The sequence below is a fragment of the Diorhabda sublineata genome, chromosome 8 (genome assembly GCF_026230105.1).
Source record: "Diorhabda sublineata isolate icDioSubl1.1 chromosome 8, icDioSubl1.1, whole genome shotgun sequence".
Lineage (NCBI taxonomy): Eukaryota > Metazoa > Arthropoda > Insecta > Coleoptera > Chrysomelidae > Diorhabda > Diorhabda sublineata.
The window spans coordinates 3,268,606-3,282,636 of NC_079481.1; the positions used below are offsets into that span (position 1 = coordinate 3,268,606).

At 30.5% G+C, this 14,031-nt stretch overlaps 3 protein-coding genes across 3 annotated transcripts; 2 read left to right on the top strand and 1 right to left on the bottom strand.

The window, feature by feature from the left end:
- Positions 1-768: 768 nt before the first annotated feature.
- LOC130447943 (THO complex subunit 6 homolog) lies at positions 769-3,245 on the top strand. The gene is made up of 4 exons (XM_056785012.1): positions 769-1,033; positions 1,087-1,470; positions 2,475-2,637; positions 2,888-3,245. The coding sequence occupies exons 1-4, from the start codon at positions 930-932 to the stop codon at positions 3,206-3,208; spliced, it is 972 nt and encodes a 323-aa protein (XP_056640990.1). The 5' UTR covers positions 769-929; the 3' UTR covers positions 3,209-3,245.
- Positions 3,246-4,225: 980 nt separating this feature from the next.
- On the top strand, positions 4,226-6,465 carry LOC130448328 (alpha-ketoglutarate-dependent dioxygenase alkB homolog 4). Its single transcript, XM_056785619.1, has one exon. The coding sequence runs from the start codon at positions 4,494-4,496 to the stop codon at positions 5,409-5,411; it is 918 nt and encodes a 305-aa protein (XP_056641597.1). The 5' UTR covers positions 4,226-4,493; the 3' UTR covers positions 5,412-6,465.
- A 1,312-nt stretch (positions 6,466-7,777) lies between these two features.
- Positions 7,778-13,622, bottom strand: LOC130448326 (abl interactor 2). The gene is made up of 7 exons (XM_056785618.1): positions 13,396-13,622; positions 12,860-13,336; positions 12,378-12,554; positions 11,245-11,321; positions 10,393-10,624; positions 9,961-10,293; positions 7,778-9,562 (listed from the first exon to the last, which is right to left on the bottom strand). The coding sequence occupies exons 1-7, from the start codon at positions 13,415-13,417 to the stop codon at positions 9,399-9,401; spliced, it is 1,482 nt and encodes a 493-aa protein (XP_056641596.1). The 5' UTR covers positions 13,418-13,622; the 3' UTR covers positions 7,778-9,398.
- Positions 13,623-14,031: the final 409 nt, after the last annotated feature.

Sequence of the window (14,031 nt, forward strand, 5' to 3'; positions counted from 1 at the left end):
AGATAGATTTAATTTGGTTGACTGTAAAACCACTAAAACACCCATGGAAGTAAAGTTAAATAAGCATATCAGTTCTAAAATTAATATAAAGTATCCATATCGAGAATGAATTGGATGTTTAATGTATTCAGTGGTTTTAACTAGGCCTGATTTTTGTTATACAATAAGTTTCCTAAGCCAAGTTAATACTTGTTACAATATTAATCATTGGGTTCATGAAAAACGGGTGTTAAAAAAAAACAAAAGATTATTACTTCACTTTACTTTTATTATGAATGATAAATCTAAAGTTATATATTAACGCAGTCTGGGCGAGGGATGCCACAGATAGAAAATCTGGATTTGTTTTAAAGTTTTCAAATACGAGCATATCTTGGCAAAGTATAATTTATAATCTCTTTATAATTATAGTCAGAGGGGTTATTATTAAATCCAATTTTGCATGTTAAAACAAAGCACATCGATGTTCGTTATCATTTGAGGATATTATTGCCAAGGGATATTATCTGTAGGTTATGTACCAACACAGAATATGATAGCAGATATATTTACAAAAAATTTGAAATGTGTTAAAACATTATGATTTTGTAAAATCTTTAGTTTTGTTTGAGTTGTTTTAATTATTGATAAGTGTGGGTATTAATTATTATTGTTAAATATTGTATGAATCATTGAAAGGGTATTCATAGTAGCGCCATCTATGTGTGAATTGCCAAAATAATTTACTTAAGAGTGTTGTAAACTGTACCGTCTTATGACAATAAGTTTGTCTAATTTCCGTTGTCATTTTTGTAAATAAAGTAATCTTGTATAAACTCTTACAACGAGTAACAACGTTGTTTTTTTCTCTTCCCATACAATTTTTCGGTTAAGGATTTGTGTTTACGGTTAGGTTTTAGTACACTGTTCATCCAAATCATTTTTGGAAAATGATAAAAAAAAATTTTTATAGTACTATTTTATCACAAACAATTAGTCCTTGTGAAAAGTATCTTGTAGTTGGTGATATTTATGGAACCTTGTCAATTTTTCAGTAAGTCGTTATTAGGATATGTGTAACAATTCAATATAGAACTATAATTTTAGTTTATCGAAAATCACAAATTGTGAAACAATTTTAACCAAAGAAGATTTGAAACCGCGCTACCGTATTACAGTTAAAGAAGGTTTTCAAGTGAACAGCTTATTAACTACACAACACTATCTTGTAGTTGGAATTGTAGGAGAAATTTACGGTTATAATTGGAAATCTATAAGAAACACACATCCTCAAGCAGATTGGACAATTAGCATTCCTAATCAAAAAGATGCATTTAAAAATGCAGATATAAATGTTATTAGAGGTCTACAAAATAAGCATATTTTTATAGGATGTGGGGATAACAATATCTATGTTTATGATCTAGAAAGTAGGAAGTTGTTGAAAACTCTTTCCTGTCATACTGACTACATACATTGTTTATCAGACATGTAAGTTTCATATAATTGATAATTCTAGACTTGTGGTCTTGTGTGGTGGTAGACTTGTTTCGGGACGAATTTGATATTGCTTTTATCCACAGATGGGTAAAATTAGAACAAGGAAAGCTTCATTTTTGTATGGTATCTGGACAACTGCATAGTCTTCCTTCAATTTCGGCATTTCGTTCAAACTGTACTGAGGCTTTGATGTTACCCTAAATTTTTTCCTGAAAGTAAGCTAGTGAGGAGGATCGCGGCTCCTTGAAACTGCGCCTTAGATCAGCACTAAATTATAAATGACTTTCTCTTCCAATTTTTTTTAGTAGAGACTACATTTCTGACTATCTTAAGTTGTTATTATTTAACAAATTAGTGGCTCATATGAATGATTCATCATACTCACTGTCCTGAAGAATATTTATTTCTGTTTTAAATTCCTAGATTTTTAGTTGTGGGTTTCACATAAAGATCAAACTAATAGCAGAAATTATGTTCAGTAATAATACTTGTAATGATTCTTAACAATTGATGTGTAAATTATAATGTATGATTTACTACAATTCTTTTGCATTTCTTGATGTTTACTTCCATTCTCAGCTCTCATCTTTATCCATATGTCTACTTTTTCTTCCATTTTCTTGAATTTATTTGCTACTATTACTATATCATCTGCATATATATACTAATCTATCTATTTTATCGGTTCTAGGTTTCAGTAGCCAATTATTGTCTCCAGTTTATAGTTCTTCTCTTATATTGTTTTTATCATCCTATCCATGACAATATGTAGCAAAAAGTGTTGATTTGTTTTCTTTCTGTATTTTTTTTAAATACATATTAGATGTAGCGAATCAAAAATACCTTTTAATGGGTATGAAAGTCTCCATTTGTAAAAATATGTAAATGAAGTTGAAGATATTTTGAATAATCCAATCATATAGTTGTCACCACAGTTCAAATAAAGACTTTTCTTCCTCTTCTCTTTGCAAAATGTATAATGTTAATTGTTTAAGAGGAGCAGACTTTATTTCTGGAAGTGAAGATGGAGTGGTTAATATATGGGACACTCGCATATACAAAGTTATTCATAGCATTAAACCTCATTTAGATGATAAAGTTGGAAGACCTGCGATTGGAAAATGGATCGGTGCTGTTAGCTGTAACGACGATTATGTGGTAAATATTCAATACAAAGTCATAAAATATATTTGCAAATAGATTGAAGAAATTTGTTGATTCAAAAAACTCTCAAACAACAAATTTAATATTTAATACGAAATTTCAAGGTACTACAATTCTAATAATGCCCCAATTATTAATACATAGTAAGCTCGGAATATATAGTATAGAGTACACTTTGACGCTTGCTATTTATACCATGAGTTGATTTTATACATGTTTTGTTAATCTATGTATTATATTTTAGCTTTGTGGGGGTGGTCCTCGATTATCATTATGGCACTATCGCTTCCTAACCAATTCAACAGTATTTCCCATAAACGATAAGGGTATTCATGTAGCAGAAATTCGAAATGAAAAAATTTTAGCTGGAGGAAGATCGCGGTTATTCTATCAAATGTCATTTGTAGGCGATATTGTAGCCGAAATCCCAGTGTCTCCGGTTACTGTATACAGTGCTGTTTATAAAGAAGAGCCTAATAAAATATTGAGTTTAGCAGGTTCCAGTTCAAAAATTGATATTTGCAGTAATTTTATGTACAGAAACCAACAGTTATCTTTATATTAAGCGTTAAGGATGGAATAATACATTTTATATAATCGAATTTTGTTTTATTGTTTGTGAATTACTGAGTATGACTCATACTAAATTCTTACGCTCCTAAACATTGATTGTTATACACAATTTGGCGAAATTAATGTATCGTTTCACGCGACTATTTTGTTCTTTTAGACCAGGAAGGATTGAATCAATGATTGTCTGCGATTTTCTGATTTCTGCTTTTTGAAATTGAAACAGTATAGAAACATCCTTGGGTTTTCATTGACATTTTCCTGGGAAAATTGAATTTTTTTTTTAAAAAAAAAGGCCCCACTGAACTTTTTAAACAATCACTTATTTAGGATATATTAGATTTATTTATCATTAAACCGAATATTCTATTTGGACTATATGTAGTTTGGTCATACCTTAAGGAAAATCTAAGGACTCAATATCACTTTAATCGATGGCTGTTACAATTTTTCTTTAGTCTTAAAATATGTTTCATTCAGTTTCTTCTAAAAGGAAAAAGTCGCTGGGGACCAGATCGGGGAAATACGGCGGATGGGAAGCAAATTAAGACCCAATTCAACGTTTTTATTAATTTGTGACACTCAACATTATCTTGATGAAGCCCCACTTCGTTTATCCAATATTTATCTATCCACACCAATCAGCTTCATCTTACGATTATCCTAAATTATTTTGTGTCTAGTGTCCAACAGATATCGACGAATATCTCAGAAATTGATGAATTGTTGTTGCTCTTTATCAATACACAACGTCAGCCTTGTGATTATATTCCTAAACTGACGAAATAATATAGTCCACTAATTCAAAACACTGACCATACAATTAAAGTGAAAAACTTTTCAGACCATACTTGTATTATACTTTTTACTAATTCCAAATTATCACAAAATCCGGCTGAAAATATATTATTAAAAAAAAACGTTTCTTCCTAATGTCATCTACAATAAATTTCTTATGGCTTAAAATTAATTTTTTTAGTGGTTGGTTACGTGTCTAGATAGAGGTAAACAAGGATTTGTAACGAAGAAAAAGAGGGGTTATAATACATTTAGACAATGTAATAAAAGAAATAATTTATTAAAATGAATAAACCAAGGCCATGTGGTTGCAAAAATCTTAGATCGTGTTACATTTGTGAAAGTGATTATAATATTATTAAATATAATAATAATGGTTGGTTGTGTGCCTAGATAGAGGTAAACAAGTACTTATTTGCAACGAAGAAAAAGAGAGGTTATAATAAATGTAGACAATGTAATAAATGAAATAATTTATTAAAATGAATAAACCAAGACCATGTGGTTGCAAAGGTCTTAGATCTTGTTACATTTGTGAAAGTGAATATAATATTATTAAATCTACTAATATCAACGTAGAACATGGCAAGTATGTATATTGTCACATCTGTGATAAAGCTTGGCCAGGTTGGAATCCTGAAGATAACTCCCATGAAAATCATTTCGCTCAACCAATACAGTATCCGGGTATTTTTATCAAATCAGATTTTTTATCCGAAACTGAAGAAAATGAGTTGGTCAAATGCCTTGATGCTATGCCTTGGGATTCATCCCAGAGTGGAAGAAGAAAACAGAATTTTGGCCCAAAATGTAATTTTAAAAAGAAAAAAATTAGACTGGGAACATTTGAGGGATTTCCTTTGAAAACACAATTTGTTCAAAATAAATTACAGTCTATACCAATCATGAAAGGATTCAAAACTATAGAACAATGTAGTTTAGAGTACAATCCTGAAAGAGGAGCATCTATTGATCCACATATTGACGATTGTTGGATATGGGGGGAAAGAATAGTTACTGTTAACTTATTAGCTGATTCCGTACTTACAATGACCTATAATAATAAACCTCATAAATATAATTTAGATTGTGTTAAGACATATCCTTCTGTTCTAACAGAAAATGGAAGTATTAATGTTAGTGGTGATAATTACAACTTAAAAACATCAAACTGTGATAATAGACCAGTTGTTAGAATTCCAATGCCCCGAAGATCATTATTAATAATGTATGGTTCAGCAAGATATGATTGGGAACATCAAATATTAAGAGAGGACGTAAAAACCCGTAGATTATGTCTAGCTTACAGAGAATTCACACCCCCTTATTTAGAATTTGGTGCAAAATATGAAGAAGGAAAACTAATTTTGGAAAAAGCTAAATATTTTTATGATCCATAACTGTGAAAGTTGAATAAAATTTGTTACAAATCATGCAGTTTGGTTACATTGTTTGTTTATTGTCATCAAACCGTTAGCATGATTGAAGAAGTGATATATTAGACAAGTACATCTGCATTTGAAAATATAAAAAATATTCCACTCGAGTTTTATTTAATGAATTTCCTAAACTTTTACTAGATCAGGAGCTGGGTACATTCTTGTATTACTGTAAACTAGAAATGAAACAGTGTATAAAGTGAAAAAGAGAATCAAATTACTACTGCAGTGTCAACAAGACAAAAAATATTATTGACAAGATTAGTATCAAATGAGTAAAGAGCAGAAACATCGACGTTTACAGTCTCCGAAAAATTAACCTCGACAGGGAATGTAGGTCATGTTAATCTTATTTCGAGATACTGAAGACCTCACCTAACCAGCTTTATTGTTGTTTTTTAAGAGCTTCAAGGAAAACGTGAAAGTCGTTTAATAGGGCCACGAGCACCGTTGTTAACATCATTTATACATAGGAGCTGTTTTCTGTTTAAGAGATCTATTAGAAGTTTTTTATCGCCTACACAACTTTTCTTATAACCTTCAAAATATTCATGGGAATAGATGAATTAACGTAGTTATTGAAATTAGTGAATATATAATTTCAGCTTTATTATATCTGTAGTGTGACTCTTCCATCTACCAAACTTATATTTACTAATGCTTCTAGATGTTCTTGATTTTAAGTATTTTCCTTTTTAAAATTAGTTTTTTTGATAATTTTGGAAAGATTTATAAAAATTGACGTTTGGAATTAGTTATATTTCCTTTATGCATTTTCCATTTTCATTCTAAATCAGTTGTCGATTCATAATAGGACATAAGTAAAGTTCCATTTTCGGACTCAAATTAGTACTGTAAAGTCGATGAAAAAATAGTTATTGGTATGCCAAAGACTGAAAGTGCTACTTTGTTGGACTCGTCTAACAAAGTAGTATTTTAGCCGCGGCGTACACAACATTTTTTAGTTGACGCATAAGAATGTAACAAGAATTCTATTATATTTTCTCTGGTTAAAGTTTTTGATTTTTTTGGAGTATACCCTTTGTTTTGTTTCTTCAGGAAATTGATGAGTGAACATCTTGTTTTATTACGAGAGTACTTTTAATCATCGAGAATGTAGACCATAAAGTAGACTGATGACCGCAATGACGTGCCTCAAGCCCATTGTTTCCGTAATATTGTAGCTAGCAAGACTGATGATGAATCGACATTAGTTGTAACTAAAAATTCCGCTTTTCTACTTGTTGCACTTTTAGGGAAAAAACAATACAAGCATTTTGTTGCACAAGTTATTGACAAAAAAAGACTGCTGTGATGTAAAGTTTCTAAGACTAAAATCACAAAACAATTTTGGTTTTCAAATATCGATGACACAGATCTCATTATTGAACACACGATATTGTGACTATTTTAGAGTCTCCATAACTTGCATCGACATCAAGACAAATTTTTACATTCGAAAATTTTGATTTTTCCAAATATATGTTTTAGTTAAGAATTATCTTCTTATCATTTTGTTACCAGTTATTATTATTTTATAAGAGTTGTTTGCTGACTTACGAAAAGGTAGATGTTCCTTTATTTTCTTGGAAATATACATATATGTAATAATGAATCATGTTTATTGAAATATTTTTTTGAAAATTATTAAAGGAGCGTGAAGTAACCCTTCGAAACTGTTAACTTGGCCTATACGCTTAAAAATGGTATCTAATTACAAAACTATCTACCCAACGTATCAAATTTTCATATAGTTAAAGCGAGCTTTATAATTCCCCGCAGAACCAAAGATATTAAAAAAACCTTTTGTGCAAAGTAACCCCACTTTACGGTAAATTTATTGAATGTAATTTCTACAATATTGATAAAAATGAACCTTCAGATAGTTGTTGTAAGTGCAACGTTATACGCAATTAATTTAGTGTTAATTATGAAAGTGGACTAAGTCAAAAATTTTAAATAAATTATATAAAAACAAATTAAAAATGGCGCGTGGCGCCCCCATTATGGGCTTCTGAGCTACATGATAAGCCGATAAAAATATCACCATCGAATAATAACAAAAACAACAATTGATTCCCGTTTATCTAAAAATATAATTCAGTTGTATTTTTCGTAACTAATTATTGGCGGGAAATAATTTATATATTTTAATACTATATCAACAGATAGCGGTTCAGGTAAGTTAATGACAACGTACTTTTTATGTGAATATGTTAATTATTAGATATTACACGACCAGGTAATACTTCCAAGAAATGGAATAGAATAAGACAATTATCATCTTTAGACGAATAGTAACAAGAAATTAGAATAAAAGCAGTATGAGAGCATATATGTGATTTACTGAAGGGAAAATTAGAATTGTACATAAATTATTTCATTAAAGTTATTGTTTCAAATGAGACTCAGAGTTCTTTATTGCTTTAAGTCATTTATAAAGCGTTCAGTTAATTTTGAAAATGGTCTAAGTCAATTCAAGCTTTAAATTTTTTGTTTGAAATTCACAAAAATTTCATAAGCATAATAAATGTCCATTAATCAAAACTAAGAAAATTATAAATCAAAATGTCGCATAATGTGAAAATATTTTTTATTTATTCAAATGCAATTAATTGATTTCGACCACTTTCATAATTATGGGCACATGTGTGGTATATTAATGGTTTGTAGAGGTTGAACAATCTTTCATTCAAAACACATTATAAATGCTAGGACATAAATGGGAAATGTGTTAACAGAGGCAATATTGAAAAATAAAAATTTAGTAATCAATTTTTTATTGTAAATGGGTCAGGGACATCAATTCTTGCAGTATGCTCGACTAAATCAATCTAAAAAATCATAAAATTGATTTAATTTGAAACAAAGTTTAATCGAATCACATCAAGATCAGCAAATTAGTTTACAATTTACTGGGTACTTTCTGATCAATCATAATGCTTACTGTTATAATACAATGATATTTTATATACAAAGATTTTCCTCACTCTAAATTAGGGATCACTATTCTTAAAAACTACTGCCGGTACTTGGGCACATTTGACCATTGAACTCAAATCATGACTGCGTATAAGTAATAATAAAATCGCCTCCTTTTATACCAAACCACCAAACTACTTATTACCTTATTTTTAGCAATACATAGAATCAAGCATTCCATTGTGATAAAAATACAATGCGGTGCTTCGAGGGTTGCTACTTAAGTTTTGATATGTGGCAACACTGATGTGAATAAGTAAAATCTGATATTACTGTCATAAAGTTTGATCTGAATGGTACACCAGCATTTGTTCGCCATAAGTGATCGAAAAAATCAGGGAAACCTATTGCAATAGTTCAAACAAAAACATTTTTGAACAGTCAAAACTTCGAATTGATAGATCATCTGCCATACAGTCTTTGTTTGGCACCCAATAATTTCTTCTTATTGTTACAGAACAAAAATAAATTGTGAGGTCAGGTCTTCACCTGAAGAAGGTTTGATGCGTTCAAATCACATGTTTTGGAGCTACCTTGATCGGAATGGGAAAAATGCCTCAACAATTGGTTATTGGAGAATATTTTGTAAAACAATAAAGCCATATTCAATTATAAATATTTGTTTTTATTTGTCTATCTCAAAACTTAAGTAGCAATACTCGTATTATTTTATTATACTATCAGATATTTAATTAAAAAATGGTTTTTGATAGTAAGTTCATCTCATAAATGGTATTGTTTACCTGAAAGGACCAGTTTATGCTCTGAAAAATCAAATGAACTCAGTATATAATATAATTGATAAGTTGAGCATAGCTCTTTTTGATAGGTGCAAAAACAAATAATACTTGCTTCTTTCTTATTATTTTCATTTACAGTTTTTATACCAACCGTCATCTATAAATATAATATAAAAAAGCTTATATGTTCCTACAAAAATTACATGTATAACTATTAATTTTTTTTTCAAACGCATGGTTCTACGTAATTCCCTGGAAAGAGCCCAGTGATGCCGTCCATAACTCCTTCCCACCAACCATCATCGTTTTTCTTTAGGACGTATATTACTGAACTTTCTTGAAAACTCAGTTCGTCGTCTTTATCTGCATAATAGTCGTATATGGCTACAACTATCGACATGAAAAAAGAAACAAATTAATAATAGGGGTCACAAAATGAATTGATTAAAATACTTTTAGATGTTCTTAAGGATAAGTGCCACTTGCTTACGTTCACATAGTAATTTTTAATTTACACAATCTTAATTTTATATCTAAATAAATTTTTCTAATAATGAAGTTATGAGTTAGAGGTTTTTGGAAACTATAGTCGGATTAGTCTGATCATGATCTGAATATTCTTCTCTGGTATATTATGAGTAAATACAACCAGCTCTACTGGTTACCTGACTTTTTAATAAGTAAAATTACTATCAACAAATTTATACTTATTAAAAAAAAACAAATAATTTGAGAGGTTACTTGTACTGGTGACAAATAAACCGATATGATATAAATGTTACAATTACCTTTTTCAATATAATTCTTTGGCACCCAACCTGGTAAATCTTCCTCATCGGGTACAATAGGCATCATGCCTGAGGTTCGGGGTCTTCCAAAAGCTTCGTGTTCATCTTCTGGGGGTGGAGGTGGAGGAAGAGGTGGAGATTGAGCTCCACTATTTTGTCTACCAAAATTCTGAGCTAACTGCTGAGATATGCGATGACCTTGTGCATGTGACAAAGTGTGCATACCTAAGCTACCCTGAGGAACCGGCACATGGTGGCCACCCATCATAATTGGATGTTGCTGATTAGATGAAAGTACCATTTCTTGTGTGTTAATTAGTGGAGTTGGCGGAGCTTTAAAAAAAAATTAATTGAATTGAAAATGTATCTTTACACAATACAATTATCTATGAATAGAAAAATACAGCAAAATGGTTTGAAATATCTACTCACGTGGCATACTTAAATGCTGCTCCTGCACATAACCACCAGAAACGGGTGGTGGTGGAGGTGGAGGAGTTTGTGGTTGAACAATTTGCTGTTGTTGTGTCATTGGATGAACCATTCCTATTTGTGGACCTGCTTGATGAGCTCCTGCCAAAGGTAATGTACCATATCCTGATACTCTTTCATTAGCCCGTCGTGGATGCCCGATTGGATAATTTGGAGCATAATGGCTAGGGACCTGTAGCGCATAAATATGTATCAATCGAGATTTTTACTGTTCCAATTTTTTTAAATATGAGACAAAAATGGAGACAAATAAATTAACCAGAAAAAATCAATGGAGAAGGAAAAACTGGACGAATTGAATATGATGGCAAAAAATGAAAATGAGTCCGAAACCCTCATTCGAAACCTGAAAAGGTATGAGGAAAAAAATTGATTGGCATAATAATTGGTTATATTTTGATTTAGATCTGCTGCTGATGGAATAAAATCTCGGGTCCACAAATGTTTTCTCAAAATCTTCACTCATATCCTCTTCCAGCTTTTACTCACTCTGTTTTTTCATCATTATATCATGATTTGTTTCCTCAATTTGGATAAAAAGTTCAATTCTTTACATATACTTTGTATTTATGTATATCCATAACAACCTAGTAGTAGTATCACATTTCTAATCATATTGAAATGCTAGAATTATTTCCATATTTTGTATTTGAAATGAAAATCATTTTTTATGACAGTGTATGTTTCCTGGTGAATAACATAGACTAACTCAAAACTAAATTGAGAATTATTTTTAAACTGTAGCATTTCATATCAAGAGCTGACAACAGAAATATATAAAACAAAAATTACCTGAGGAGGTGCCACAGCTGGCGGAGTTCTATATTCTCTGCTTCCCTTACTAAGAGTCCCTCCAGAAACTACCGACACTGAACCAAAAATGTGTATATTATAACTTTTTAATTGATTTTAATTTATTTTAAGTTAAAAGAGGCGAGTTTTCGATTTCTGTGGCTCCTAAATTTAAGCATAAATTCTGAGTCCATCCCCCAACCTAACCTCCTTCACCAGTATATGGCACTTTATTTCTATCATTGAAACTTTCTTTGAGAAGGAATAGAAATTTCGGCTCTCAAATCATGCAATTCCTTGTCGAAATTAAAAAAGTATTACAAGGCATCGTTGGTGGTAAAAAACTTGTGGGCTTAGAGGTACTGTCGTATGATCCACCCACCATTGCATTGGAAGGCATAGAAGAATTGGTCTCTGCAATGAGACCATGGTCAATGAAGAACTGGAAGAGCTTGATTGCCACAAAGCCAAGGACTTTGACCCTACAATGTTTTAAATGTACTGCGTTCTGTCCATTGGGTTACTCAAATACATTCACACTTACATATTATACACACAAATACACCTGGAAGGCTTGCAAGTTTATCTCCTCATGGTGCAATGTGGGTAGCTCTAAAAAACTTGCAAGATTATAATTCAATAAGTAAAAAAAGTGTATCAGTACCTTAATGATAAATTGGAAAAAATCGATTTTTGGTCTTTAATCTTCAATATATCGAAAAAGATATAAACTACAATTTTTCAATTATTTTCTTAGGTATTTTAATTTTTGACTTTTCATATCTTAATTCGTGGGTGTTATAGAATTTTTCAATAATGTTCCTCATATCACGTTAAAATCATTCAAATATAGTAACTCATTTCTCAAGTTTTATATTGAAGTGTAGGGGTGCTGGAGTTTTTTATTACTTTTCCCATTTACAGAAAAATGGACTGTATCAGAAACCATGGTCAAATTTATGACAACAGAAATCATAATCTTCCCTTTAATAATATTATTATACTTTTTGTATTGTAGCATATAGATTTATTTGATATTAGATCAATAATTTATCCTTAGTAATTGAAAAAAAAAATACTCTTTGTGGAATGCATTTTTACACACAATGTACAACTAAATAGTGTAACATTACCTTTACTAGAAGTTCTAGATACTTGTGGAGGTGTAGGAGGCTTTGTAGTGGGAGCAGGTCCAACCATAGGATTTCCTTGCATAGAGTTCAAGGATTGTATACTTCCTTGACTTGATCCCCTTTGCTTTTGTCTTGGAGTTCCTCCACTTCTTATACCATGACCAATATCATCAAATACTATAATATATGGAAAGCATCAGTTTAATTCAATCCATTACTCATAAAATACAAAAAAATTACTTGACCCCCTCATAATTTACGGAAATTTGGTATGAAAGTTTTCTTCATAAGAGATTTAAAAAAAAAATTTAATCTCCTTACGGACAACCTTCATACCAAATTTCATAAAATTCTGAGGGGATCAAGTAATTTATTTTTATTTTAGTGTATTTGATTTCATAAGGAATTACCCATAATCAACAAAACTAACATTGAAAAAACAGTATCTTATGTTGCTTAAAAGTTATTCAAATTCAATTTACTTGTATAGTCAATAGGTTTCCTCAAATATTTAATAGGTTTTTCAGGATTTGCTGGTGCTATAATCTTATACTGCCGATTGGTACTCTTATTTGCAGTTAATACGCCAATTTCTCTTCTAGCTACTTTTTCCTTGTGGATCATAACAGTTTGGGAAATATGATTCATTTGGCTTTCCATTTCAGCCAATTGAGTAGTTTGCAAATCAAGTAACTGAAGGAAATTGTATGCCAATGTATTTATTTGATATGCCACACTTGCTAATGATTGTGTAGTATAGTTTTTGGTTTCTTCTAATGCCATACGTTTATTCTCATTTTGGAAATAATTTGCTTCACAATATTCTGCAACTCTTTGTAAATTTGTATGATTTTCAGATAAACTACTTCTCCCTTCAGGAATGTCTGAACGTAATAAAGCAGCTAATTCAGCCATTGTTTCACAATCACTAATCAAACCAGGTTCTCTATTTAAATTATCTGAAACAAGCAATTATTTTAATAATTTAAGTTTAACAGTATTCCAGCTCGTAGCTTACTATGGGCGTAGTACACGTTCATAATAGAGATAGATGTATCTGTTTCACTTCTGCTTTCATACTTGCATGTATTTATTCAGTTTATTAATCATAATAACTGACACTTCCTAAACCGTAAATATTAGTGTACAATATGTTTACATTCATTCACCCGAATTCATTTAAAATCTACACAATAGTTTTAAAACTCTGACTTTTATTAGAATGAAATGACAAACGACATTGACAATTTTCACCTCGAAACCGTGCCTTAATCATTTTGAACCACAGAACTAAAATTTTAAATATATGATTTTGAAAATTATTAAAAAAACTAATTTTTAAACAAAAGAGATCTCAAATCAAAATGTTTCAAAATTAATTTTTTCAATTATTTTTGAATGATAGAAGATTTAGAGACATAAACATATCAAAAGGACTAAGAAATAAGAAATAAAATATATATATATATATATATATATATATATATATATATATATATATATATATATATATATATATGAGGTTTCCCCGTAACCTGGTGAACCGGTACACTAACCCACTGTAGGACATAATGCAGCCGCAGCTGCAGCTGTACCCTTCCGCTCCCATTTAAATTAAAAATAAACAATGCATTTAAAAAACAAACTAATAGAA

Coding starts and splice junctions, on each gene's coding strand:
- LOC130448328 (XM_056785619.1), top strand. CDS start 4,494: ATGAATAAACCAAGACCATGTGGTTGCAAAGGTCTTAGATCTTGTTAC.
- LOC130447943 (XM_056785012.1), top strand. CDS start 930: ATGATAAAAAAAAATTTTTATAGTACTATTTTATCACAAACAATTAGT. Junction 1,034..1,086: donor GGAACCTTGTCAATTTTTCA/GTAAGTCGTTAT, acceptor CTATAATTTTAG/TTTATCGAAAATCACAAATT. Junction 2,638..2,887: donor GCTGTAACGACGATTATGTG/GTAAATATTCAA, acceptor ATTATATTTTAG/CTTTGTGGGGGTGGTCCTCG.
- LOC130448326 (XM_056785618.1), bottom strand. CDS start 13,417: ATGAACGTGTACTACGCCCATA. Junction 12,555..12,859: donor GAAACCTATTGACTATACAA/GTAAATTGAATT, acceptor CATATATTATAG/TATTTGATGATATTGGTCAT. Junction 10,294..10,392: donor GCAGCATTTAAGTATGCCAC/GTGAGTAGATAT, acceptor TTTTTTTTAAAG/CTCCGCCAACTCCACTAATT.